At 43.1% G+C, this 27914-nt stretch overlaps 3 protein-coding genes across 3 annotated transcripts; all 3 read left to right on the forward strand.

The window, feature by feature from the left end:
* Window positions 1–460: 460 nt before the first annotated feature.
* On the forward strand, window positions 461–9408 carry rab11fip5b (RAB11 family interacting protein 5b (class I); the record flags this gene model as incomplete). The annotated part of the gene is made up of 7 exons (XM_083686884.1): window positions 461–840; window positions 2630–3195; window positions 3416–4040; window positions 5123–6024; window positions 7210–7747; window positions 8768–8909; window positions 9148–9408. The coding sequence occupies 7 exons, from the start codon at window positions 461–463 to the stop codon at window positions 9406–9408; spliced, it is 3414 nt and encodes a 1137-aa protein (XP_083543010.1).
* A 2959-nt stretch (window positions 9409–12367) lies between these two features.
* Window positions 12368–19845, forward strand: sfxn5b (sideroflexin 5b). The gene is made up of 14 exons (XM_083685797.1): window positions 12368–12650; window positions 15075–15143; window positions 15342–15419; window positions 15631–15657; window positions 15788–15842; window positions 15939–15964; window positions 16448–16501; window positions 16841–16897; window positions 17213–17278; window positions 17510–17600; window positions 18284–18399; window positions 18864–18949; window positions 19246–19363; window positions 19751–19845. The coding sequence occupies exons 1-14, from the start codon at window positions 12594–12596 to the stop codon at window positions 19826–19828; spliced, it is 978 nt and encodes a 325-aa protein (XP_083541923.1). The 5' UTR covers window positions 12368–12593; the 3' UTR covers window positions 19829–19845.
* Window positions 19846–21219: 1374 nt separating this feature from the next.
* smyd5 (SMYD family member 5) lies at window positions 21220–27484 on the forward strand (the record flags this gene model as incomplete). Its single annotated transcript, XM_083686541.1, has 13 exons — window positions 21220–21312; window positions 21725–21833; window positions 22089–22228; window positions 22660–22781; window positions 22901–22970; window positions 23151–23255; window positions 23604–23666; window positions 23790–23860; window positions 24040–24146; window positions 24488–24544; window positions 24693–24787; window positions 25299–25369; window positions 26295–27484. The coding sequence occupies 13 exons, from the start codon at window positions 21220–21222 to the stop codon at window positions 26443–26445; spliced, it is 1254 nt and encodes a 417-aa protein (XP_083542667.1). The 3' UTR covers window positions 26446–27484.
* Window positions 27485–27914: the final 430 nt, after the last annotated feature.

Raw genomic sequence — 27914 nt, forward strand, 5'->3', positions numbered from 1 at the left:
GGCCTCTTTGTCAGGGGCGGGCCGTGAGCACAATGAGTTTTCGGACAGTAAACTAGATGCGACAAGGTCGGACCAACTAAGTTATTAACAGCAGCAAGCCCACAGCCTAACTTGGTTAGATACGGAGTTATTGGCTTTGCAAATGGCATGGGAGCGCCTGAAGCGCAGGATATTACAGCTCTTCCTCAAACTGACGTCGGAAATATCCCGGAGTATAGTAGTGCGTGGATTTGGGAGAAATTCTGCAGAGGTCCTGCGTCGGTTTCAGTAAGCAACCGCAGCGAGTAACGGTAGACCCAAACGCAAGGGCGAGGCGATGCCGAGGCATCATGATTATCTAATGCGCAATTGACAAAGCTGCGTGGGACGGGGTTCCAATATTAAGCAGGGCCGTTATTTTGTGACTTTTTTACGCAGTAACTCACCCTCACTTGAGGTGTTTATCTGAACATAATACAAGATGATGTCACTTATAGACTTGGACGATGACCAGAGATGGGTGCCCACCCATGTGAATGTCACTGTCCTCCGTGCAAGGGGACTGCGAACGAAGGGCAAGCACGGTAGCCGCTATGTATACACCATTATTCAGGTGGGGAAGGAGAAATATACCACCGGCTTGGTCGAGAAGGCTACTGTGCCCGAATGGAATGAAGAATGTTGTTTCGAACTTCTCCCCGGAATATTGGAGGCAGGGGGACGGAGTGATTACCCTCCTGGGAGCGGTGACTTGGTGCTCACTGTCATGCACCGGGTCCTTATCGGTCTTGACGTGTTCTTGGGTCAAGCTATCGTCCCTCTGGACAAAATATTTCAAGATGGAATGTGTCCTAGAGATGAGTAGGTTCATTTAACTTATTACACTATTTAAATTAGAAACTACTTATTTACACACACAATGTTGGCCTGTTGTCAGCGTCATTGTTACTATCGCACATTATCGCACATTATGTTACAGTATCTACTTACAGTTTGTTTTGATTTGGCTATGATCATTTTCTAGATTGACAGTCAAACAAGCCTATGGTATGTTGGTAGGGTGGGGGAATTCACACTAGTATGAGAAGAACTGGGAGTTTGTTTATGTCGAAGATCAATAGCCTTCACAACCTCACCCCTACTGGTGCATCTACGGTAGTTAAACGATGGCCACTGTCTCTCTGAAGGCCCTACATCTCAGAATGACCATCTTCATAATTCAAGTAAAAAAAACCAGATATGGATTCCCTGACTATAAGGAATGATGGTGCATGTACTGTATTGTAAGGAAACAACAGTATGATGCGCCATCATTTACAATGACATGCAAGTCATGCCTTAATGTAATATGCAGACCTCCTTTTCCCCCAATAATCATTGCACTGCTCACTCTGCATCTGCCTCAAACAGCAGTGATGGTGCAGCAATACTGATATCAACATCAGCCTTCACAGAAGTACATCAGGCAGAATACCAGCTTGTGACATCATGCTTCTGTGTTTATTATAAAACATGGCCTCAATAATTACACAGCAGATTCCATCTCTGAGCCAAACTAAAAATATGTTTTAAGTGGCTTGTCCTTAAATCTTATCTTTTTATCAAAGGGTTCTTTTATTATTCATCTATGCTCTGACGTACACACATTTTGATTTGCTCCTTTGTTCAACAATAAAGCAGGTTGTAGTCAATTGCCACAGCATGCCCCATCTGCCATGGTGACAAACAACTTTAACGCAGCAATGTTAAGCTCTTATTTGAGAAAAACCAGAAGCAGCATGTAGGGTTGAGGGAGGCAAATCCAACAGTGTCAATGCAGTCAGCCCGTGAATATTGGGGTTCTACAAGCTTTCTACACATACCGCTTATCATCTCTCATGCTCTATACAGTATTGCACAATAGGATTCCAGTGTTTATCCTGGCCCTTGAATTATTGCACGAGAATATATCATTACCTGTTTGGTACGTCAGCCATTCAGTCAGGTAGACAATGTTGCATCTGCCACAAGACATTGTGGAATTCAGTTGAATCACAATGGAGGTATTCAAAGGGTAATTTCAGCAGTATGCAGACAATGTCCATAGTCAACAGTGTAGAGAGCATAGTCGAGGAAGGCAACAGCACACATCTGGATCTGATTGTAGGACCATTGCTCTCTCCCCTCTCTCTCTCTCTCTCTCTCTCTCTCTGTCTCTCTTTCTTGCCCCACTCTCTCACTCTCTCTCTCTCTGTGCACTGCAGTGAAACTCACATACAATAGCAGGCGTTTGTTTTGGCTCCAGAACACATGTTTTTGATCCTCTCAGAAGGGTCTGGGCAACGGAAGCAGTGGGAGGACTTCCTACATGTAGATGCACCCCTCAGAGCGTCTTAGTCACATAATTTTGGCACCAGGTGGGGGAGGGAGGACCCCCAAGAGTAGGGTGTTTCCCCCTTTGAAAGACTTAAGAAACAGTTGAAAATACATGATGGTCAAATTCCTACCAGCCTCCACCCCGCCCAGTTATGTAATAATGTCACTGGCTGCCAAGAGGAACACATTGAATATGATATTACAGTTGAAATATGCATTGAATGTATTTACACAAGACTGTCTGTCTGTGAGTACTGGCATGGCCGCTCGAGCTGACAGTCTCTCCCCTTCCCAGATGGCTCAAACTCAACTCCAAGGCAGGGAGGAAAGAGAAGGAGCGTGGCGAGGTGCAGGTGACAGTCCAGTTCACACGCAACAACATGACTGCCAGCATGTTCGATCTCACCATGAAGGACAAGCCACGTTCTGCCTTCGGCAAGCTGAAAGACCGCGTGACAGGGAGGAAGAGGGGGGACGTGGAGTCTTCCTCAGCTATCGTGCCAGGCCGCTTCGCAGCCCTGTCGAGTACCGCTGGCCAGCCTTTTGGAGACGGGGGCGGGGGCGGGGGTGGGGGTGGGGGTGGGGGAGGCAGGGAAGACAGAGGGGATGACAGAGAGGTTGGAGGGGAGGAGAAGAGGAGCAAGGTGAAGGATTTCTTCCTGAAGGGAAGGCTGCGGAGGGGGTCTGATACCAGGTCCTGCTCATCGCTGGCCTCTGAGAGCAGTGTTTCGTCTGTGACCAGTGAGAGCCCCTGTCCTCCCCCAGCCTTAGGCCTCCTGATGGACCCCCCCAGCTCTCCAATCTACAGCAGCAAGGTGAAAGTAGACACCCACCATGGAGAAACAGAGCTTGCCAAAAAAGGTAGGTCTTGAGATTCTTCTAATGTTTATGTGGGAAGATTGGTCACACTTGATATTTAAATATTTAATATTTAACACTTTAGTGAACATTGTATTGATATATGATTACTTAGTAATGTAGTAATTGCCTTGCTTTGTGTGTCTAGTTGTTTTTGTTATTACAAAAGTGGGATAGGGATTGGAATGCTTTTCCTATTCCCATTTGTGTTTCCTTCATACAGTGCTTACCTCACAGCCCTCCCCAAAGATACTGACCCACAAGCGCGCCTTCAGCGACGAGGCGAGTATTATCAATACTTCTCTGCCCCGGCCCTGTCCTGCTCTGGAGTCCCTCAAGGATCAAGGTATGACCCTCTCCAAATCCTCTCTGTGCATCAACGGGAGCCACATCTATAACTCTGAGCCTGTGGGGTCCAAGAGCTCTGCCACCCTCCCATCCAAGCTGGTCCTACTGGAGAAGTGCTCCCCCCTCTCTCGCTCTCTGCAGAACCTCACCAAGCGGAGCGAGGACAAGGGTTCCCCCAGCGACGGCCGTCGCTGGTCCTTCGACAAGGTGAAGAAGGAGGAGAAGGAGGAGGAGAGGGAGGCTGAGCCTACTGCCGTCTCCCAGGTCCAAAGTGCTCGGTTGGTGGGGGGTCGGCCAGTGCAAACGGCAGCTCCAATGTCCTCATCTACCACCACGGTGGTGGACTCTGCAGACAAAGGGAAGAAGCTGAGAAAGACGTTATTCTCTGGTGGCAGGAGCGACTCTCTCCCTGCCAAATCGGAGCCGAGCCAGGCTTCTTCAACCCCTGAGGGCAGGCTAAGGGGTTGGTTCGGCTCCAGTGATGCCCAGAATAAGCCAAGGTGAGTGGGGGCCGTTTTGGCTCTCTCTCTGGGTCTCCGGGGCTTTATTTATCTTCAAATGCCTGTCCTCAAACGCACACTACAGTTTTTATTTCCTTGAGTTCAGTGTCTATGCTGCCCCCTGTTACTTTAAAATGGAAATTGAGTCCACCTCCATTTTATCCATCTCTTATTGCCTCATGTGACCTACAACATAAGGTTTGATATTCATGAAAGTATATCAAAAAAGTCAGTTTCACATCAAAAATGTACTGTACTATAATTTCGATGTGATGGAAATCAAACAATTTTCCTGTGCATGGAAATTTGAAATGGAAATGATGGCACATAGCCCACAACAGCTTTCTGTCTTCATATTGTGTGAGATCAAATTAAAGGGGCAATCTGGGATTTAAACAACAACAAAATCACAAAGTCACACCATCACTTTTTGAGGGAGGTGAAGATGTGAAGCAATACAGTGTTTGTTTACAATTACATTGCAAAGCTCATGAGGCAAATATAAGTTATATTCTTCATGAATCAACGGCTAAAGTCCTAAGATTGATGTAGCAATTCCAGATTGCCCCTTTAATCATCATATTTTCTCAAAACCTAATGCTTGATAAAAGAAATTCCCTGAGTTTTGAGCAAGCAATGTTTGGTATGTTGTGGACCATCCAAATACATACAGTACAGTGAATCACTTACACTGATAAAGTTAAGCTGTTATCATGTTTTGATGCTGTTAGATCCTGTTATGGTATTCTCAGTATTCTCTGACAGTTCCTGAATTACCAAACTCACTTGTGTTCTTGCTCATTCACATTGCTTGGGTTCCTCTGCCGTGTTTTGTTTTTAGCTCTACTGTGTTTCCATAACCTCATTATTGTTTTCTTTGTTTGCAATTATGATGTATTCACTGATTATGGAAAATGCCTGAAGCAAGTGTTCAAATAGACACAACTAGTGGTCAAAAATGTCGGTTCTTTAAACATTTGGGTTGACTTTTTCTGTCCTTGATGGAAAAGTGCACCCATACTTGAACCTGGTCTGCTGGCACAGAATTAACTAAGAGGACTACTTGTGCCTTCCTTTCACAGGCTGGAAGTATCTCCTAAGGTAGAAAGCAACTCAGACACACCCCCTCCCCTCCCCCCTCGTTCCCCCATTCCCCCCCAGTGCTCCTCTCCCTCTGCCTCCTCCACTGGTCGTACCTCACCCGACAGTGGACATCCTACTAACCCTTTCACCCCCTCCCCCTCCCCTTCCCCCACCCTCATCTCTCCCTCCAACCCCTTCCTCCCGCATATGCAGTGCAACCCCTTTTTTGAGGAGCTCTTAGCTGAAGAGACCAGAAAGTCTCCCCCTTTCCCTTCCTTCTCTCCCGTCTCACCCCTCTGTCATTCCACAGCTTTGCCCTCCCGGCCCTGCGTCCCCAGTCCCGTCCATCATACAATGCAAAAGAAAATGGCGGCCATAAGGCGAGAGCGCCCCAGGGCAGTAGCCAGGCAGATGTCCCTCCCTGCGGTCCTCCCAAGAGCAGCCACGGCTAGTCCCCCCAATCCATGCGCCTCTCGCTCTATGTCTGAGAGTGGGGGAGAATGGGATGAGTCCTTTGATGCCTTTGCCTCGAGCAGACTGATTTCACCAAAGGGGACTACTCCAACCCAGCAGCCATCAAATGCAATCTCAAAGCAAGCTCACAGAAGGAGCACTCCTCCTCCTTATGCAATTCAAACAATTGAGGAGATGAAGATTTGTGAAGAGGAGCCTCCACCGTTGCCTCCACGGAGGTCAATAAGGACACCAGTCAATGGAGGGTTCTCTGATAGTTGGTTGCATAGAGGTCAGGAGCTGGCTGTCCAGAAAGAAGCCTGTCTCCTTTCTCAAACCGGTGTGGCCTCCCTTCAGCACACACGAGAAGCAGAACGCAGCAAGAGACACACACCAAGCCCGACCCCAGGCATAGACCTTCTTCACAAAGGCAGTGAGATTTCGGACAGTCAGACAGGTGGTCATTCTCATCAGTATGCAAACATTATATCTCCCCCATTGTTAAAGAAGGAAGACGAGTTTAGGAAGTTTAGCTATGAACCGTTAGTAGAGGAACCTGACAGCTGGAAGGGGATATTAACTGAGCAGGACTTCTTTGGAACTGGTGTCACAGAAAACCATAAAGGGCCAAATGTAAACAATGCACTAATTACCTTGGCCTCAGAGCATACTAAGAAAGTTGATACCTCTGTTACAGAAAAGGCAATTTTAAGAGGCACTTCCCCCTCTGAACATCCTGATTCAGCTCTACCCATAATGCTTCTTGATAGTGAAATGTCTGTTGCTGATCTACTGAGTATGTCTTCCCCTAAATCAAAGCCTAAGACGCCAGACATTACTTCCACCCTACTAGAACCAACAGTGGAAACGCTCTCCATTCACCCAGCTAAGTCCACATTCGTAAACAACAATGAATCACCTTCACTAACCTTAGAAGATCTAAATAAGAACATCAGTAATTCAGATTTTAGTTTTATTGACTCTGATGGCTCATCTCCATCTGAAACAACAGGCAGTAATACCCTAAAAAGTTTAGGAGGAATTTTCCCTCAACCGCCAGAGGATAAACCTTTAGCAATATATAACCATGAGGAGATGATGATATCTGCAGAAGATAAGATGATGTTAACAGAGGTCAGTTCTTCCTTTAGCATGAATTCACCAACAGATTCGAAGCTGAAAGACTCTCCACTTTTTCAAGACAGTTGTCCAGATGGAGGTTGTGAACTGAATACAGTGGCATCTTGCAGAGAGTCTACAAAGCGTACGAAGGACGAAGGTACATTCATATCTGAAGGTCAAAGGTCTTATGAGCTTAATTTGGGAGCTGAATCTGAAGATGACATTTCTAGAGAGATTATGGATTTAAAAGTCACGCCACTGGATAGAAATGGCAACCCTCAGGTCAAACCAACCAAGCCTATCAGTGAGTCTTCCCCGGGGAATGTTAGGTCACGTAAAAGCCTCAAGGGGATGATTCGTGAGCTCCAAGGCAATGGCAGTCCAAATGGTCAAGGCAAAGAAGTGAAGGAGAGCCATCTTGGCCAACCGTCGTCTCCTGTTCAAATGATCCCAGAGAGCAGCGATGGTCTGTTCTCATATCAACCGGTGAAATCTCCTCTTTCATCACCAGTATCGAAATGTGTAAACAGGGACGAGACTGAGGTCAATGACCTGAAACCTAAGTCATTAATGTCCCCACAAGAGCCAGAAACACATTTCTCCATTCAGTCAAATATGAAAGATAATCCCATGGCCGGACTTTCCCCTTCAAAACAAGCTGGGAAAATCAGGTTTGAAGACCTCCATGCCAAAGTAGCCCCAAACCTGAGAAGTCCCTCCAAGGCTATGTCAGGGTTTGGTCCCTCTCTGCATGACTCCAACCCCTGTGCTTCCAACAACTCCTCTACCCCCAGCTCCTTGGTGGCTGCCACTAATGCCCAGGCTAAGCTACCCCCTGCCCCTGCCCCCGGCCCCACCATCACACACCCCCAGACCGTGAAGCTCAGTCCCGGAGTCACCCTGGCTGTGGCCCCCTACACCACCTCCTCCTCCTCCTTCTCCTCCTCCTCCTCTTCCACCACCACTGCCCAGCCCCTGGTCGATGCACGGCACACACTTTTGCCTGAGGAGACACAGCCAGCTAGCAGCCTGCCCCTTCAGGAGAGCAGGTGAGACCCTCACTCACACTATAGCTCTGTAGAGTGTACTCACTCGACTTCTTTTTAGAACATACCAGTGTGGGTTGCCAGGTTGTAGCCAACAATGGGATGCAGAGAGATTACAAACTACAGATAGGCATAGCTAATCTGCTAGCTGCCGACAACACACTGTAGCTCTAATCTAGAGTCTATAAATTGTTAGACTATTCTCTCATTCTTTCCCCCGGAAATGTTTTGATTTGGCTGTTAGATAGTGTACTGGAATAAAGTAGCTTCCATAAGAAGACACGCTGTACTACAGTACAGGCTCACTCCATCTATCTCTCATGTCAGGTCCACCGACTCATCCAAACCCTTTGGATGACATTGCTTCTTTATTGTTTACGTTATCTCATCCCACCGCTCTATTTTGTTATTACATCTCTGTTGCTGGGTGTCACATTCGGGGCTTTACACACTAGAGAGCCAACCTGAACTGTGCTGTGCTGGCCCGGGGTGTTGTCCTTTCACGTTGTCCTTTTTAGCAGGACGTGTAACCGGACCAGCACAGTACAGTTTAGCTTGACTCAGCTTGGTTCGGCTCTGTAGCGTAAATTAAGCCATTGAGGAGTGCCAAAGAGAAGCCCAGCCAGATCCTGTGGTTACTGGCACGACAACTTTAGTTTTCTATGTCTGCTGCCATTTTTTACATTTTAAATGAAAGCAAAATGGATGTGTCTACTTTTACTCTGTTATTGCCGCTAAAGCGCAGCAGTTCTGTGCACTTGAAAACCCAAGACAAAATAAGCTATTTTTATGCTCTTGCACAAATCCTCTTGTTTTCAAGTGCTATTTTGTTGTAGGGTAGATAATTGGTTAGAGGACTCGATTTTGAATGATTGCACATTCAAAACCCAGGATGCACACTGTTTTCAACACCTATGCAAGATACTGACTAACTGTATCGAACATTGATTCTCTTGTGGAAATGGATGTGTGTATTGACTGTGTAGACAGTGAACCTTTGATGCTGACCTGTTTCCTCTGCAGCCCCCACCCAGTGAAGCCCCTGACAACTATGACCAGCCAGGGGGAGAAGAAAGATGGCCGATCCGTCCTGGAGAAGCTCAAGTCCACCATCAACCCAGGCCGTGCTGTGCAGCAGACAGTGGTTGAGGCCGAGAAGAGTGAGGTACAGAAGACCACAAACACTACCAGAGATTTATTGTACAGTCGTGGTACTTTGGGATAAACAGGTTGCTCAAAATTGAGTGGAACATTTTGTCACACTTTACATCAAGTTTCCCCTATACCTGTGTAATGACTATTTAATTACTCTAGTAACAACATTTCATTAACATGCTGTGTATCTCGTTTACCTAATAGTAATATTTCCCCCTGTCATTCTCTGTCCCCTCCTATCTTTTCAGGAGGCGTTAGCGGACAACTGTTCCCAGTTCCAGAACCTGACCAACATGGAGCTGATCTCCCTTCTGCTGCAGCAGGAGGTGGAAATGGAGAAGCAGCAGGCGGCCTCCGAACAGCAGGGGGCGCTGCTGGAGAAACGTGAGGCGGAGCTGAAGAAGATCAAGTCACAGGTGCGGGACCTGGAGGACTACATTGACAAGCTGCTGGTGCAGATCATGGAGCAGACTCCCACGCTGCTCCAAATACGCTCCAGACACAAGTGACAACGACACTAGTGTGTGAACACCAACCGCGTGATCAGTTTAATCCAGGGCAGTGTTTCCCAAATGGTGGATTGCAACTTATTCCGTTTGAGTCTCGACTGTGACGATTGGTTTTATTATTATACTTCCAATCGGTCTCACAAGAAAACGCTGACAGTGTCAGATGGGTCACAGAATAAGACCATTTGGGAATCACTGCTGTAAGGTGCATGTGTAATCAAACATGTCTTCTAAACAAAAACTTGATCTCACAACCATCCAGGTCCTCTCATTGCTGATACTGCCCTGTTGATGTAGACACGATATAACGCAATGTGCATGCTTGTTATCGTTCAAATTTGGTAGGATCAGGACGCAAATTAAAATCTTAAACTGCTGTCGTTGCAGACGTTATTGGTCACTTTGCACTTGCTATGTAGGGTAATCTAAGTGACACAGCTTTTAGAAAATATACTGCATTGAAATTCTTAAAAGTGCATTTATGAGTAATACAGAAAATGTTTTCCTTTTCATGAAGTGTACAGTCCTCACAATTCAATCCTCAGTGATTTAAAATGTTCTTATTCTCACGCGGTATGACATTGCCTCAAGTTCAAAGAACATTGGAGAGTCTGAAGAAGTTTAATGGGTACCCAGGTGACTTTCATGGTCATACTCACTGGCGTAAAATGCTACTGACTGTAAAACAGCCTGCCTCAAAGAGAATTCTAATAAATATCGACAAGTTGAAAGATGAACTTGAGTTAGTGTCATATTTTGTAATTGAAAAAAAATAAATAGATATACTGTATTATTAAAAAAACTATATGTAAGAAAACCATGTTAATGCAGTAGACGCTAACATTTGAAAATAGAACATGATTTCTGCCACAACATTGCTGTAGGATAAGCCAAAGCTTCCATCAACATTTTTAAGGATATCTCTTTTGTTAAAAAAAAGCTCATGTTCTGTTTACATCATATTCACGTCATAAGTATTATTTTCTTTCAACATTAAACATTCCATTACTTCAATATCAGTCAAGGTCTGTGTACAAAGGATAAAGTGATACAAATGTTAATGTATTCAAGATAGATGTTACCATGGGTTCAGAGGAATTGTTTTTTTTTTTCAATTATTTTGTCACTTTTTTTTATTTGTTAAATGAATGTATTAAATTATATTAGTCATATATATTTTTTATGACATTGCTTGTATTATGATATATTATTTCGTACAGTATTTCATACTGTACTATAGTTAATGTAAATGCTATACATGACCTCGGCACTGTAACATGTACAGAAAAATAAAGAAAAACTGCTCATCAAATAAAACAAATCACATGACCCAGAAGTTAAATCTGCATACACAAGCAACTTTTAATACAACGTGTCTACCATTGTACTTTATTTTATAAATCCCGTGTGAAAGTCCAACCTACACTTGCAGTCATGCAGTTATTTTGTACTGTCTCCGCTAGAGGGCACTGCTAATATTGATTTTCCTTCCGTTTTTGAGCACAATGTCAGCATGAGCGTGGGAACCTGATGTTAAACCTTAAAGCCTATTAGGTACTACTATTATTGCAATAGAGTAAGAGTCATTCTAGTGATATGGTTATTGTAACCCATCCTTACAAACCATGCAAGATATGTTAATTTAGATCCAATATCTAGAATTCAAATGTTCCTGTAAATTGCAAAACTTAAGTATAGAAACTATTTGTGAACTGTAATGACGGTAGACCAAGGTAGAGGACTCAATCGCACGATTCGGGACAAAAGCTTAATCCAAAAGAATAATCCTTTAATTCCAGGAAAAGGATTTGGTACACAGGTAAACAATTAGTAGAGAGGCAGATATCCAAAAAAGGGTAGGCAGGGCAGGCAGGGTATGGTACACGGGTAGTCAGACAAACAGGAGGTGGATAATCCAACAGGGAAAAGGCAAAAGGCAAACTCGGAAAAACTAACAAAAATCAAAAACCAGGAAGACAAGAAATCACTATGAACATCGCTGGGACGTTTTGACACTAAGGCACAAAGACGAACTGGCAACGAGACGGGAAACACAGACTAAATACACAGGGAAGGATGATGAGGAACAGGTGAATCCTATCAGGGCAGTGTAGACGATCACGCAGGCGAGAAACAAGGGAAGGTAGTGAAGTTTTTGGAACGAGAGATAAGGTGAGAGACACAAACATAAACAGGGAACAAAAATGTATTAACATGAAAAAGACAAACACACTAACGAACAAGACGAGACGTAACAGTGAACTACTGTGTAACAGGAATAAGTAACACATTATCCAGTACCAGCATTCATACAATTATCAATGAATAAGTTGCGGTATCTGTATTGCTTCATGTTATAAAAAATCTATGGCTTGTCTTTTTAGTAACTTTATAACCAGACTTGATAAGCACTGTAGTACGACAGTTCAAAGGTAGATCTGTGGCTAAGAAGTGAAACATATGTGGCCAATGTTTTTCTAAAGAGAGGTAAAGCTCCCATCAGGTATACCGGCTTTCTATTAATGTGTGTCTGTGTCACATACAGGAATATGAAATGCTGACCACTGGTTTTACTTTGCATTTCTCTTTACAGTTATTACATGTTATTACTCTGTTATACATGGTGACTAAAGACAACCATACAGGACAAATCATTGAAAAACGAGGATCTCTGTTGCACACTCAAAGGATAAAGACTTGCATACAGCATAGATGACTTGGGCTCGCCTCTAAGCTTTCGTACAGATGGAAACATGAATTATTAGTTGGAAACATTCATACAATAACATTGGCTCATATTGCTATAACCTCTTTGGATAGTGATGCTATGTTATTCTGACTGCATCCCTACCTACCAGGAGGTACCTTGCAGGCTAAACAATGCAGGTGTGAAATTGGGTCAACTGGAGGTGGAGGAGTCATCGGAGAATGTTTGCATCTGCAGCGCATCTTCCCAACGAGAAGAACCGTTATGCAATGACTCCTTTTAACTTATCAATTATTTGGGATGTGTAGTCATCTCGTCCAACTTTCGCTGTGAAAGTCGACATGACACAAACTACACATCCCATGTGACATCGCGAGTCATCGCTTGACTAGACTGCTACTTTCACACGGGAGTATAGTTCAGTCTACTTAAAAATCTGTTTCATGATTCAGTTCATTAATAAGTAATACTTGCTGTCATGGCGGAATCTCCAGCCTATCCTGCCTTTCAGCTTGGGAGACCTCGATATGATCAGGTAAAACATCTTTTATGACTTTGTATCATTAAGTAATCGCATGTTTGTCATCTTTGAGGTTGGTGTAAAAAACACATCTTCGCCGATCTCTCCCCTCCCTGTAAGCGCATCATGATGATCCGTTAGTTTGTAGCGAAAGTTGCCTGTAATGTGAAGCGATACATTTGTTTCTATCGTGCTACTTTGTGCAATGCAACACAATGGTTTAATTGATTATCAAATTACAGAGATTAGCAGATGACTTTTGAGGTGATTATGGAGTGGGTCTCTCATCGTGCTTGCAGGGTGCACAGGGGTATCGCTACAGCACTACTTTGTATGGGCACATACTGACAAAAATGCATCTTATTTTACATATTTGATCTAAAACAGCCTTTCCTCATGGAAAATCTATAGGACAACAATTAAGAGATGTTCGTGTAATCCACTGTATGTGTGCATTTCTGCACAGGCTAAAACGGGCAGAAATAAAACAAAATAACCCTTTAATTACAATTAACTTAAGTTAGTACGGATTTGATATTTTTTCTGAAAAGGGTTGTTAAAAAAACATTTATTCTAATAAATGTTTTACTTTTTCGATGCATTTTGTAGACTTACATCAGACATTGTAGCTTCTAAAAAATCTGGGTCACCCCATGATAATGTGTTGAAGATTAATAGGCCACATCCATTCTTATCTTTAACATATCTGCCAGTTCTCCATCCTGAGAAGTTAATTTGCATTGTCCAACAGCAATGTGCAATCTGCAAATGTGACCTTCACGTCAGCTGAAATTGTAACTGACAACTGTTAATTAACAATATTATAATGTCTGAACCCTGACATTCACGTTTTACTGATCTTCAGTCGTTCGGTTCACTGGTCTATTGTATAAAATGTAATATGCTTTAAGGAAATGATTTACGTGCTGAAATAGCCCAGAACAAAGTCCAAAGACAGCTTGTCAGTCACTACAGTGTGTGAGTTGTCCGTTGCTGTGTCTGTTGCTGTTATGTTGTTTGACACACATGTCTTATCACTGCGAATGCAAGAGGAATAACAAGAAAGCCAAAAGGTTCTTGGAACAAGACCGTTCACTCACAGATAGCTGATGATAGCAATTCACATAGGAAGCTTGATAATAGCAGCCCATTAAGATCCCCAATTGGAACCTCCAAATATAGAGGTAGAAATATCCAAACAATTCTAGTGCATGTATATGGTAGCCGAATAAGAAATGTGTGTTATTGCTCACATGCTCCAGCATTTACCTTTGGTTGATGGAACATGAACCTACTGTACACCTTTCATCACAGCAGACCTTTATTTCTTTGACCCCAAAATTGTCAGCCGAGGTCGGCTTAATATAATTATTAAATACAGTACGGAGTAACGTTTTCAGTTTGTTGCATCACAGCAGTTAAAAATAGGCCAGCTAGCTCTTGAATCAGCATAAAGCTCTCTGTCTCCTATTGCCGTGATCCGTCTCTGCTAGCTACAGTAGCTGTGTGTGTGTGTTGTGTATTCTCTGGAAAGCTGAAACACATGAATAATTAAATCAGTCTCCTCACATGGAGCCCAACCTTACAAAACAGCCATGCTACACACATGGACCGGGAGTGGGGAGAAGATTGCATTGATTTTCGACAAAAAGAGCCACAGACAGGTTCAAAGAAAGGTGCATTCTTCAGTCTTCCCAACTGTGTGCTCGGAGAGACTGAGGACGGCGTCTCGCGTTTTCAATTAAAAACCTGATGTCTGAAAACACGATGAAGATGGAGAGACGAGCTCGTCCTGCTCGTTCCCGTCGTCGCCTGCCTTCCATCAGTAATAAATGGCTCAGAGGCGTCTGATTGAAGTCGCCATGTTTCAGTCCATCTGGTTTGCCAAAGAGACTGTTGGCATCAACCGCCATCAGGCCTTTTCAAACTGTTGGCACACAGCGTACCGGGCTGGCATGCCCGTCTAAATAGTAAGTGGAGAGCAGAAAAGCGGAATGCTTCAACAACAGCTCCAACCTGGAGTGGTAAAAACAGGGTCACTCCAAAATAAGGGCTCTTGACTTGCATCAAGTCTTTAAAACAGTGTCACCCCCCCCACACAGTCGGTTGCTTTGTTTTTACTTTGCATTCCCCAAATATTTTCAAGTCGTTGACGCCAAAACAACAATTAGCAATAGCAAGCAATTGCATCCACTTTAATAAAATCCGTGTCAAGTCATGTGAAGTGAAGCATGGATAAATTAATTCAATGCTGAATTATTTTCGGCATTAATTCAGCTCTGCCATTTCCCCTGTCCTCTTGTTATTACTTCACCAGTTTATGTGAAGGTATCTATTTAAATGGGGGGGGGGGGGGGGTGGGGGGGGTGGGGGTGGGGGGGGGGGGGTGGCGGTGGGGGGGTTACTTAGTAGTTATTGTCATTACTTTCTTTCTTCCAGAGTTCATTTCTAGGTCGGCTGAGACACTTTGTGGAGATCATCGACCCCAGCACCCTCTTTGTGTCAGAGGTAGAGTACAAGTTGCAAACATGAAATCCAAACTATAGATAACTTTATACTACACACCTCATCCTATGAAACCTTTTTACAATGCGAAGAATCAGTCATATAGCTCATCCACTGTAAACTTATAATAAGAGCCTAACCTTGAGCCAACCACACAGTTGTCTTATTCACTCAAAAAACCCTCTTGTCTGTCACCCGTAGAGAAGATTGAAAGAATGTGTTGAACTCCTTGATGATTTTAAACATGGGACTCTTCCACCTGGGGTGTCAGATCGACAGGTGAGCACACTGTTATCTAAATGATATTTTCACCTTTTCAAAGAGCCTCTTGCTCTCAAGCATAACGTTTATTTTTTTTACGCTGCTTGTGTTATGTGGATGTTTCAGGCCTCTTATTCAAATGCACTAATTGTAAGTTGCTCTGGATGAAATAAATGAAGTCATATTTGAAGTAAACATTTCTTCTTCTCAACTGTCTTTCACTCTCTAGCTGTGGGAGGCTCAAAAAGTCAAGCAGGTAAATTGTGGCGTAAATCTACTTTGTGAAAAGTCACATGATCCCACTCAACAGACATACGTTGCCACATGCATTCATTCCCTCTCCTACTGGCAGCATGATGATGATGTAATAATCTATCTGAATGTAGGCCATCATACACCCTGACACAGGAGAGAAGATCTTCATGCCATTACGAATGTCAGGTATGATTTCAGATGAAGATCTTCACAAGATTGACGTTGTTTTCTGTTAAAGTCATTTTTTTTTTTTACGCTGATCATACTTTCTGCACCACACAGGTTATGTCCCGTTTGGAACACCAATTGTAAGTCTTAAAATCAAATCATAATTTCATATGTATATCTATGTATACAATATTCAACTTCCTGAAGTTGACTACTGTATGTAACCTTCCATCTTCTTGGCCATTGTCATTATTGGCTGTTAGATACAGTACCAGTCAAAAGTTTGGACACACCTTGCCAAGAGTGTGCAAAGCTGTCATCAAAGCAAAAGGTGGCTACTTTGAAGAATCTAAAATATAAAACATATTCTGGTTTGTTTAGCACTTTTTTGTTTACTACATAATTCCATATGTGTTCCTTCATAGTTTTGATGTCTTCAATATTAATCTACAATATAGAAAATAATAAAAATAAAGAAAAACCATTGAATGAGAAGGTTTGTCCAAACTTTTGACTGGTACTGTATATACTATATACTTATTGGCTGTGAGATATATACTGTAGAACCAGTAGTTTTGAATCAGATACATCCAATAGTGTCTCCCTTCCTGGTTTTTATCTAGGTCGTGGGCCTTCTTCTTCCAAATCAGACTGTGGTGTCAACTATTATCTGGCAGGTAATTTCATTTGTTCATTATTTATAAAATTCAGTTTTAAAAAAAACGAAACAAATTTAAAATAACTTGAGGCCTTGTCAGACCCACTGGTTTTCAGTAGGTTCCCTCCTGCGAAGGGGAGAGAGAGAGGTGTAGAAACAGAGGAGTCTAGAGTGAGGAATGAAAGAAGGAAAGAGGGGAATGGAAAAAAGTATAATTGGTTTAAGAAAAGTCTTGACATGCAACCTTTCCATCCATTACTGTCCCATGTCTGTAATATCCACATTGGATACGCTCTACTCTCCAGCCGGGATAACTAATTGACTTTCCCTGACGCACAGTCTGTTATTCTCCTTTCAGTGGCTGAACCAGAGTCACAATGCCTGTGTGAACTATGCAAACCGCAACGCTACCAAGGTACTGTATGGAAGGCTTGTGGAAAGCCTATTCACAGCCTGATTCTCAGTAAAGCTATTGAAATACAGTTCAATTGAAGTTCAGTGTTAGTGTCCCTGGTCCTTATAATCTTCTGTTTTCATGGCAACGGGTACCCTCTGTGTATATCAGTTGGCCCAGACATGTTATGAAGATATGGGTTCAAATAATGGCGCAGCATAAGGTAATACTAGAGTATTGGTAAAGGTTCACAAAGAATGTTTTAGACAGTCTTAGTCCTTGCATCAGTGGCTGCAATGTAATACATTGTCAATTATTTTGTTGTCATCCTATCAGCCTACACCAACATCCAAGTTTCTCCAGGGATACGTTGGAGCTGTGACTAGTGCTGTCTCCATTGCGGTCAGTTGTGTGATTATTGCACATAATGATAATAGATATTCATTTTCAGAGCACAGGATCTCTCATGACTAGCCACGCCATGTGTAATAACATAGTTGTTACATGGTTATTACATACTCCCAGTGTTGACATGATGTGTAAAGTGTTTGTTCTCTGTAATAACTATTAGTCCCTTGGTTATTATGCAGGTTTCAAGTTTATCAATGGAGATTTTGATGTGTTTGTGTGTAGGTGGGATTGAAAATGCTGATTCAGAAAGCCAACAAGTTGAGCCCAACAACCCGCATGATGATACAGAGACTTATCCCCTTCCCAGCTGTGGGTATGTATTCATGGGTTAGGGTAACCCTAACCCTAACCCTAACCCTAACCCTAACCCTAACCACCTACATTACCAATCATTTGCCACAACACAATAAGACCCAGAGGAGGGCATGAAAACTCTGCATTGAGGACCCTCTCTGTCCTCTCCTGTATCTGGGTCCCCCCTGTAGGTCTTTTATTGGTAGATCTATCAAAAAAAAAAAGCACTTGTTCCCCCACAGGGATAAATCACCTTTAACAAAGAGCTACAGATGACAACACTGTTGTCAAAAGGAGACACTTTTGCAAGCTCATAAAATGTCCTGATTTGTTTGCTGCTAGCCCAGCCCAGGCAGGGATTGGCAATTACGCCACTGATTAATTTCACAGATTAAGTTGATTCATTTCACAGTTGGATCAGGTGATTCCTCCATGTGGAAGAGTCTTCATTAAGTCCTATGTGATTAGCTGAGTGCAACGATCGACCTAAGTGTCTCCTCAAGCATCTCCTGCCAAGGTTATAAAGCTACAGTAAGCTTTCGTTCTCCTTGTTCTTGAAGGTCTATATTCTCCTTCACTGCAGTCAGTCGAATCGTCCAAACAAATCAATATGAAACGGACACATTGTCTCAATGTCTGGTACAGGTCAACTCCAGTGTAACTATCAGCCCCCCCCCTCCCTCCCTCCCTCCCCCCCAACAGCCTGTGCCAACATTTGCAACGTAGGCCTCATGCGGCACAATGAGCTGTCGGAAGGCATCGACGTGCTGGACAGCAACGGTAACGTGGTGGGCTCCTCCAAGATCGCTGCCAAGCATGTGAGTAGCCAGCCATTACTGGGACTATGTTACCGTCTGTTTTTGCAGTCAGTGTTTTTTTTGTTTGTTTTGTTTTTACTATTTCAATCATACGGTATATTGTGTATGACTACAGATGAAAATGTGCCTCAGCATTTACCTAAATCTGGCACATTTACAGTAACATTGATTTGGCTAATGTGCATTATCCCTGTAAGATAAATGTTGTAAGGTACAAGTACCCATTCATTAACATTTTAGTTCACTGTATGGGGGATATACCATACAGCCTCTTTTGCTAACGTGTCAGTCGGGGGTTAATTAAGCAGACGAGGGTTTATTCCATCATTTCATATTCATCTCACATGTTTGTGCTTCATTTTTCATTCTGCTTATCTGTCAAATCTCCTCGGAGAGGAAATGGAAGGCAACACATTGCCTAATTGGAAATGGAGCATGTGCACAATGTTGTTGTTTTCCTCCAGGCGATCATGGAGACTGCCTTCACTCGAGTAGTCCTCCCGATGCCCATCTTTGTCCTCCCTCCCATCATCATGTCCTACCTAGAGAAGTAAGTCATGATTTTAATAAAGATGGGTCAGACATATGTTGTACGACGTAGTCGCACAGTATCAGCTAAAATATGTTTATCTCAGTACCATAAAGCCTGCGTATCCTCAAGGTTTAAGGGAACCTACTCACCAAACATGATAGAGAATTGCTTCAGTGTTGTTTACGTTTTTAACGGAGTGTGTCATCACTGTTCCAGTTGACAAATAATAATCTTGTGTAAGAAGAACATTTTGTGTGATATTATATACGGAATGTACTCATAGCTTGTGTTACTGTTTTCCTCGACCTCTACAGATTCCCATTCCTGCAGAGTAATCGGAGGCTGTTGCTGCCTATCCACAGCTTGGTGTGCCTGGCTACCTTCAGCCTTTCTCTGCCCCTGGCTATCAGCCTCTTCCCCCAGATGTCTCAGGTAACTGCTGCTGCTGACTGACGGCCTGGTGGACAGCTAGGAGGAATTCATTTAACACACACAATTCACATTTTCCTCCTTCTCCTCTCATCTCAGTTTTTCTCTCTGTGGTTAACTACAAACAACAACTATTATAACTATTAACTATTAACAACAAAGAAGGTTCTGGGCTCAAAGACTAGGTTAAGGATAGAAGGGGGCTAGTATTGTGTGCTGCTTACCCCTCCCTCTCAGAGCAATATATATATATAGAGAGAGAGGGGTTGACAAACCCAGAGAATTAGAATCTTGGCACCAAGAATGTTCTTATCACAGAACATTTGGTGCCAAGATGGAGGACAGTTTACTAAACTGTTTATGGCTCTCCTTTCTCTGGTTCCACAACAGATCGAAGTGTCTCACCTTGAGCCAGAGATCGCTATGGCAACGGATAGCAAGGTTGTGACCTACAACAAGGGCCTTTGATGGATGGCAGCGGAGGGGAGAGTGGAGGACATGCGTAGCAGGGGATGCAAATGAGCCTGCTGTGTGTGAATAACTGTCACAGACACCCCAGGTCCCATCCTATAATAACCTGTCAACAGGTCCTGGTCGTCCTGGCAACATCTGCTGCATTAATATAGTGAGAGCAGAGCCTAGATTATCATACATTAACTAATGGTTTTAATATATTGTATAATATATATTCCATAGAATGTGAACCTTTTAATGATGCATTGTAAATCACTACAATGGAGAAAGGGCCTAACATAGTAATATATAATATATCACTATGGAAATATAATGTGAAGCCTCTCAGCAGCACTATCTCTTTTGCAAGTTGAATCCATTAATTTGAAATTTTATATGACATATTTTACAGTTTTTTATTTTTTTTTAATCATTATTCAACCAAACTCAGGGCAGTTTGGTGGAGGTAATTTTAACCAGTGAAGCAATGAAGTGTTGAATAGCAGATCCCAATGGACTGTGCATGTTTCATGATCCATCAATGTGAACCAGTATGCCTAGTGCTCTGTCCTCATGGCAAGATGAGGAGTGTATTCCAGAATACGTCTGTTTGATTTTTGTGGGCCAAGGTTGCAGAATGTTTTTTTTTTTTTTTTTTCATGCCCTTGATTTTAACACATTCCCCTCAAGATAGTAATTGTGTGAAGAATTGTACAATACAATATTGACTGATTGTTGAACTTATATTACTACAGAATAACTTGCCTTTGCACGGTAAAATGCTTTTTGTACATAACATTATTACTACCTGAATATATCGTACTAATCGATAGGTGTTATCCATATCCTCCTGTACATAGTGAATGAATTGCTACTCAAAGTCTATTAAATGTTTGCTATGATTTGATATATAAAAATGTTTAATGATATTATTATAAAGAATAAAGCCTATTTCTTATTTGTCTCCTTGTGTCTCCTTGTGTATTTATGAGCCTATTCACACAGAGCCAGACGGCGTGCCTCAAAATATTGATGCTGTGAAGTCAGGAATGAGAGTTTTGTAAGATCTGCACCTCTGTATTACAATGTGGATCTAGTTAATTTGTTTTGTCAGGTGTACATGCAGTTTTTAGAACATAAATGTACATTTGATGCAAATGTAGTACACTACATACTAGAACAGGATTTTTGTCCTCCATAATATAATTGATTATTGCAATGGCAGATTAAAAGCATGATAGGATTCGCCAGGTAGCCTAGCAGTCCAGTACTGTATGTCCATCCTGCTCATCTATTTGACAAACACATGGTGAAGTACCGCTTGCAACCGCTAGGCATCGCCGCTCTCTCTCTTGATAAACACGTGCGTCAGTGTCAGAGTTGAAAGGGAAAAGGTTTTTGTGAAGATGGCTGCCCCCCAAGATGACATGTTTTCTCTCTGCGTGGAGCCCGGCAAAGTTACCAGTTGTGTGGAAGTGCGATTTATTGACAAGATCAAGGTAATTCGAAGATAGCGATTCATACGAAAAGGCTCGTCTAAAATAAGTTGGCTTTCATCTCGTTCTGGTGACAATCGCAGTGCCACGCACGCAAGTTGTCAATCTGGCTGACAGCTGGGCACGGGCTGGGCTGGGCAGTGGGCACTTGATATTCGCAAAATAGAGCATATGAAATGATGGGCCATTAGAGCCATTTATAGTAATAATAGCCAATATATTTGCTGTATGGGAAAGCTGAGATCGCTAGGCTAAGTCATTTTAGAAACAGAAGTTACTAATCAAACACTTGGCATGGCATAATGTATCGGTCTTCACTGGAGCTGAAGTGGAAAAGCTAGGGTTATATGACATGCCACCAGTGTGAATATACATGGCCTTTGTAAGATTTAACTCATATTTTCTTTTCTTTTAGGGCAAAGGACTATTTGCCAAGAAGAGCATCAAAAAGGGAGACACCATTTTTATAGAGCGCCCTCTAGTCTCTGCACAGTTTTTGTGGAATGCCATGTACAAATACAAAGGTTGGTGCCATCTGGGTTGATGTAGGTGATGGACTGTCTGTCAGTGAATCACATATCATTGGTAAAGAACAATCTCACCCTTACAGCTGGCCTATGATGAACAGAAAGAAGTGCCTCTTGAGTGTTCAGAGTTGGGGTTGATTCAAAGAATGTTCCGGCCTGTTTACATTGATTTTTTCTCTCTCTCTCTCTCTCTCTCTCTCTCTCTCTCTCTCTCTCTCTCTCTCCACCTTCCTCACCCTGTCCCATCTCCAGCCTGTGAGTACTGCTTGCGTGCTCTGGAGACAGCGGAGGAGAATGCTCGGAGACTCACTGGTATCCAAGGTCTCAACCTGCCCCACCCTGAGCTGTGCAGAGTTCGCCCAGAGCTGCACCAAGGCTGCCCGCAATGCCAGGTGTGTCTCGTACCTGCAAACCTTGGGTTATAGGTCCACCCAGACTCCCTACTGCCCCATCTATTATTAACCCTTTAGTTGAGGCTATAGGAACCAGGTCAACATGGGATCCCCTGATACAGGGATGCTTCTCAGTAGCCTTAAATGGCTTCCTCTCCTTGTCTCCTTCAACTGGATCGGTCTGAGCAAATGCCCAGCTGGCATTCACAATATTGTTTTCACATAGTGAATGTTATTTGTATTAGGTTGTGTGTGGGAGAGGCACTGACTGCAATCTATTGATGCACTCATTAGTCAGGGATGCACCTTTCACACAGATGTCAAACTCACAATGCTTATTTCTCTCTGTTGTATGCAAAACCACATGCTGGTATCAATCTTGACATGTTTCTTCATCATGAGGTTTATTGAGACTCTGTCTCCCCCTACAGGTGATGTACTGTAGTAAAGAGTGTCGGCAGGCTGCGGCAGACCAGTACCATAGGGCCCTGTGTCTGGGCTCCTCCCATGATGACCCGGACCACCCCATCAACAAACTAAAGGACGAATGGAGGTGAGATGGGGGGGCTCTGTGTTTAATTTCTCCACTAGATAAACCCATTCGGTCAGAGGAGAGGGCAGGCTACATTTTGGCTTTGATTACAGCTGTATGTGGTCCCCTGTTTCCCTCAGGAGTATGCACTACCCTCCAGAGACTTCCAGCATCATGCTCATGGCCAGGATGGTGGGCACTGTTAAACAGGTGATTCTCCTCCTCCATCACACCACTCTGTCTGCTCTATGGTACTATTTGCTTCATAGAAATCGCTGATGTGTACGGACATGGTATCATCTGAGTATTGGCACATTTCCCATTTATATGCAGTGAGAAACTGTATTTGCATCCCAATAAGCAAAACTGTGATGAATGTCTGTTGTGTAGGCCCAAGACAAAGGGCGCTGGCAGAAGCTGTTCTCCCAGTTCTGCAGCCGTGCAGCCAATGAGGAGGAGGAGATAGCACACAAGCTCCTGGGAGAGAAGTTCCAGGTGATTATTGACGACACCATGAATGAATATGAATATTTTTAGAATGTGAACAGGTGGTCCTCAACATTGAAATGTGGTCCTCTGTGGCTCAGTTGGTAGAGCATGGTGCTAACAACGCTTGGGTTGTGGGTTTGATTCCCACTGGGACCATATATGCTGAAATGTATGCACTCACTGCAATGTAAGTCGCTTTGGATAAAAGCGTCAGCTGAATGGCATATATTATAAATGTCGCACCGTTCCTGAAACCACCATAGATAAGCTGAACCAAAGAAATTACATTTTTCTCAAAGCAGTGTTCCTTCAAGCCTGTTACCCTTTTTGACGCAATTTCTTGTTGTTTTCCAGGGGCAGTTGGCCTTGCTGCGAAATCTGTTTACAACGGCACTTTATGACGATCATCTCAATCGGGTTAGTGTCAGACCATTTCCTTCTCATTAATGCTATTTTTATGGAATTACGTCCATATTAGGCTACCCTGTTTCCATCAGAACTGATGTGAGAATTCTATTGTGTTGCCATTGGCTGTTACAGTGGTTTACTCCTGAAGGATTCCGCTCTCTCTTCTCTCTGGTGGGGACCAATGGACAGGGCATAGGAACCAGGTACGGTCTTACTCCCCATCTCTCATATTGCATAAAAGCAGAAATCTAACTGCTTAATTAACAAAACTAGAAGTTTGCTTTGGTTTACAGTCATTTGGGAAAGGAGTTTTTTATTTTTTTCCGCAATTCTGAATATCTTTTGATTTTGTTTTTTGGGTTTTCTCATATTGTTCACCTAGCTCCCTTAGCCGATGGGTACATGCATGTGATGCACTGGAGCTGCCTGGCCAGCAGAGGGAGCAATTGGATTCCTTCATTGACCAGCTGTACAAGGACATAGAGAAAGGTCACTTTTCCCTCCCAAGATCTGCTGCTAAGACACGATGTGCATGATGTATGGGAGGCTGGTGGAGGTTAAAATCAGGAGGACGGGCTCATTGTAAGGGATGGACTGATGAATGGTATCAAACACACGTGTCTGGAGCATGATAACTTCACCACCAAACAGCGGCAGAATATTTGTAGAGGCCATATTTTAAATGTCTGTGACTGATAGCCTAGTTGGTACTGCTCTGAATGAGCGTAGCTCTTGGGTACATTTGAAATCGTTAACAACAGAATGGGTCTATTGTACTGATATGAATGAAGGTCAGCTGAATATTAGATTTGTTTTCTCCTCTCCTGCAGAGACCGGGGACTTTCTGAACTGTGAGGGTTCTGGACTCTTCCTGCTTCAAAGCTCATGTGAGTGCTCCTGCTATCAGATTTTAACCTCCCCCCCGGTTCAAAAACCCATGGCATGATATCAGAAAACATGGTTGCCCTGGTCATTGCTGCCCTGGACAAAAGGCTATGTTTTAATTAAAATACCTTTTGTGTTTCTTCTCTCTAGGTAACCATAGCTGCACACCCAGCGCGGAGGCATCTTTCCCAGACAACAACTTCCTGCTTCACCTCTCTGCCCTAAGTGACATCAGCCCAGGAGAGGTCAGTAGAGGTCATGGGTGATGAGACAGGACGGACAGACAGACGGGAGAGAACATCCAGCTGCGTGTCTGTGCGCTGTCCGTTGTCAGACTGTATTAGGAAGGCTGATATTTTAAGGATTGGAGCGGTGTTGTCAGCCTGTCGGAGAGAATGAGATGGCTTGCATCTGCTTGCATCTGCCTGCAATGCTGGCGTCAGAGGAGCTCCAGAAATGTTTTTGCCAGGCTTTGCTCTGTATCGAAACTCTGGCAACTTAAACGCTTTACATATGTTTTGCTAACGGGCATTGGGAGGATGGCAGAACAATCTGTAACAAGGGTCTGAATAAACATGAACCAACCTCTACAGCCAATATAGTCTCAGGGAAGATTGGAAGAATATTGCTGTTGTATAAATAGAGAGATCTTGATCGACTGTAACAAAAGCATTTGGAGGTGTTTTAGAAGTGAATCTACGGACATATTCCTAACTGTTGTTTTTGTTATGGTTTATCTGTTTGTTTAATCTGTAGGAGATCTGTATCAGTTACTTGGACTGCTGTCAACGGGACAGGAGCCGCCACAGCAGACACAAAACCCTCAGGTAAACAACCACAATCCCCTGTGTATGAATCCCATCAGACAGACTGAAACTGTTCTCAATCCAGTCTTTAGATCAATAGCCTCCATCCCATGGGATAATAGGACATTTTGTGCAGGTGTTGACAGAGAGGGTGGGGGGGGGGGGGAAGCAATGGTTATTCCTGAGCCCCTACACTTTCCCGCCGTTGATTAGCTAGCTGTCAATCTACCACCTATCTTATAACCTTTAAGGTGCGATTTGTTATTCAAACCACAACAAAGCCGTCTCCCTGCGACTTTTTTGGTAAACAGCTAAGGGATGGTGGCAGGAGAAATGTAACCACTCCCAAATTCATAGACAGTGCTATGGATGCAAGGACTGCCCATCCATGAGATCACAATTATAGTTAATTATAGAAGCAATGCAGTTTAAGCTTAATATATTTTGTGTTCTGATGGGGTAACACAGTTGAACTAGGCTCATGAGGCATGTCTAAGTTATATTCTTCAAGAATCAATGGCTATATATAATTAATTTAAAAGTCCAGAAATGGATGTACCAATTATAGATTGCCCTTTAAAACCATGGGCAGGTTTGTTTCCTGAGATGTTTTGATACAGTGAATACGTATCCTGTAGAAAAGCTCTTTACCTTGAAATGCTGCAGCTGTGTCTCCAGGCAGGGTGAATAAAGACAGGCTTCATTCACTATCCATCAAATTACCACTGGCTGTACAGATCCATAGTGTATTACCTTCATACATGTATACAGTGTGTTATGGGTGTTGAGCACCATTTGTTTTGCCAAGAAGCTGAGGGAAGAATGATGGGCAACCAGGGGAAAACAGATTGACGCAAATACGTGTTATCACCGTTATTCTCTTGTTTCTTGCTTCTACAAGACAAGCAGTCATGTGAGTTATGTAATGCCATTATTCTCTTTCCAGGGAGAACTACCTGTTTGTTTGCTCGTGTCCAAAGTGTGTCTCTCAGATGGATGAGGTGGATATGACGTCTGAGGAGGAGGAGGAGGAGGAGGGGGATGCAGAGGGAGAGATGGAGGGGGATGAGTTGGAGGATGAGATGACGGACGTCTGATGAAAAAGAGACTGGCTCCTGCTCCCAACCTCCCCTTCTACCTACCCACCCACCCACCCACCCGCCCGCCACCATGCTAGATAACTGTGAAGCTCTACACAGTGAAGACGACAACTCAAAGGAATAACTTGCACATCACCAAACATACTGTATCAACATTAGGTGTAACAAGATATTTTTTCAAGGAAAACTCAGTCACTCGCTCTTGGCCCAAGGCGTTAGATCCTTTTTAAAGAAGCGTTCCCTCATGCCAGTTTACAGCGCCAGCCCCCGTGTGTACCTTCACTTTCAATGCACAACTCCACAGGAAAAGACATGTCGCTCATTAATTCTTCTCATTGACCGTTATTCAATACCTCTCCAGAATGGTAAAACCTTGACTAGACAAGGTAGTCAGGAGGCACATGATGTATGCTCTCATTATAAGATTTGTGCCTGTTTGGGTTTGAGACTAGGTATAGTAAATACCCTCTCCATCAAGGTATTTTGTTTTTTTTCTATCAGGAAAAGGATTGGTTTTAAGATTGAAAATGGAGTAAAATGGTCAACCACCACAAGTGATAACAAAATGTACATTGTTATAGGTTAAGTAACCAGACCAAATGAGTTACATTTATTTTTCATACAATTCCAGAATGTACAGTATGAGGTAAAAGAAGAGTCTCTGGCACATGCAGACAGACGCACATCGGAGTAATGCTTTCCTCAGCATGTGTTTGTCCTTTGTGGAGGAGAACTGTGTTTTCTCAACCACTGTTCCACATGAGTGAAATTGCTGCTACTGCCCACATATGAATCAATAGAACAATGACTAATCTTCCATGCCAATGTTTTCAGTGTTACTGGGCAAATATGACAGCACTACAAATGTGTATCTGCAATTATCTCAGTTGGCATTCGGAGCAGTGGTGCATGAGAACATTGCTTTTGATGTCACAAGGACACAAACTGTGGTAGAAGAGCAGCAGCCAAATATACAGTAATAGAAGGATCCTAGCAATTGTAATTTTTACTACTCTGAAATAAACCATTGAGTGTATGTGTGTGTTTAGTTTCTACCCTGCATAGCACAATTTACAGCTCTGCAAGTTTTCTACTCGTCAATTTCTACGTCGGCAACCCTGGACCTGTTTGACAATGGTCTTACTGTATTGCCATTGCCTGGGCTTTTTAGTGAATATTTCATTTGTTTGTCTTTTCACACCTTCCATAACCTTGCCTTTGCTGTGGGCTATTTATGCAAAAATGAATGTGGCTTCAGCACAGCCAACACTTGCAAATGCTTGTACAAACATGTTTACTGTACTTACTACTTGGCATCATATTGATTAGCTAATATCCTCACTGTTGTCTTCTGCACCTACTCTGCTTCCTTGGCTGTCTAAGACACGCCAACAGAGAAAGATAAATGAAAGATGTTTAATTAACAACAGGAAATGCAAACAAGATGATACGTTTTCTAAGAGATC

The sequence above is a fragment of the Argentina silus genome (assembly GCF_951799395.1).
Source record: "Argentina silus genome assembly, chromosome: 15".
In the NCBI taxonomy this organism is placed as follows: Eukaryota; Metazoa; Chordata; class Actinopteri; order Argentiniformes; family Argentinidae; genus Argentina; species Argentina silus.

Excerpts from the sequence above, each read along its gene's own strand:
- sfxn5b (XM_083685797.1), top strand. The coding sequence starts at position 12,594 with ATGGCGGAATCTCCAGCCTATCCTGCCTTTCAGCTTGGGAGACCTCGA. Across the intron at positions 15,144-15,341 it reads GCACCCTCTTTGTGTCAGAG|AGAAGATTGAAAGAATGTGT; the intron begins GTAGAGTACAAG and ends TGTCACCCGTAG. Across the intron at positions 16,898-17,212 it reads CAAACCGCAACGCTACCAAG|CCTACACCAACATCCAAGTT; the intron begins GTACTGTATGGA and ends TCATCCTATCAG.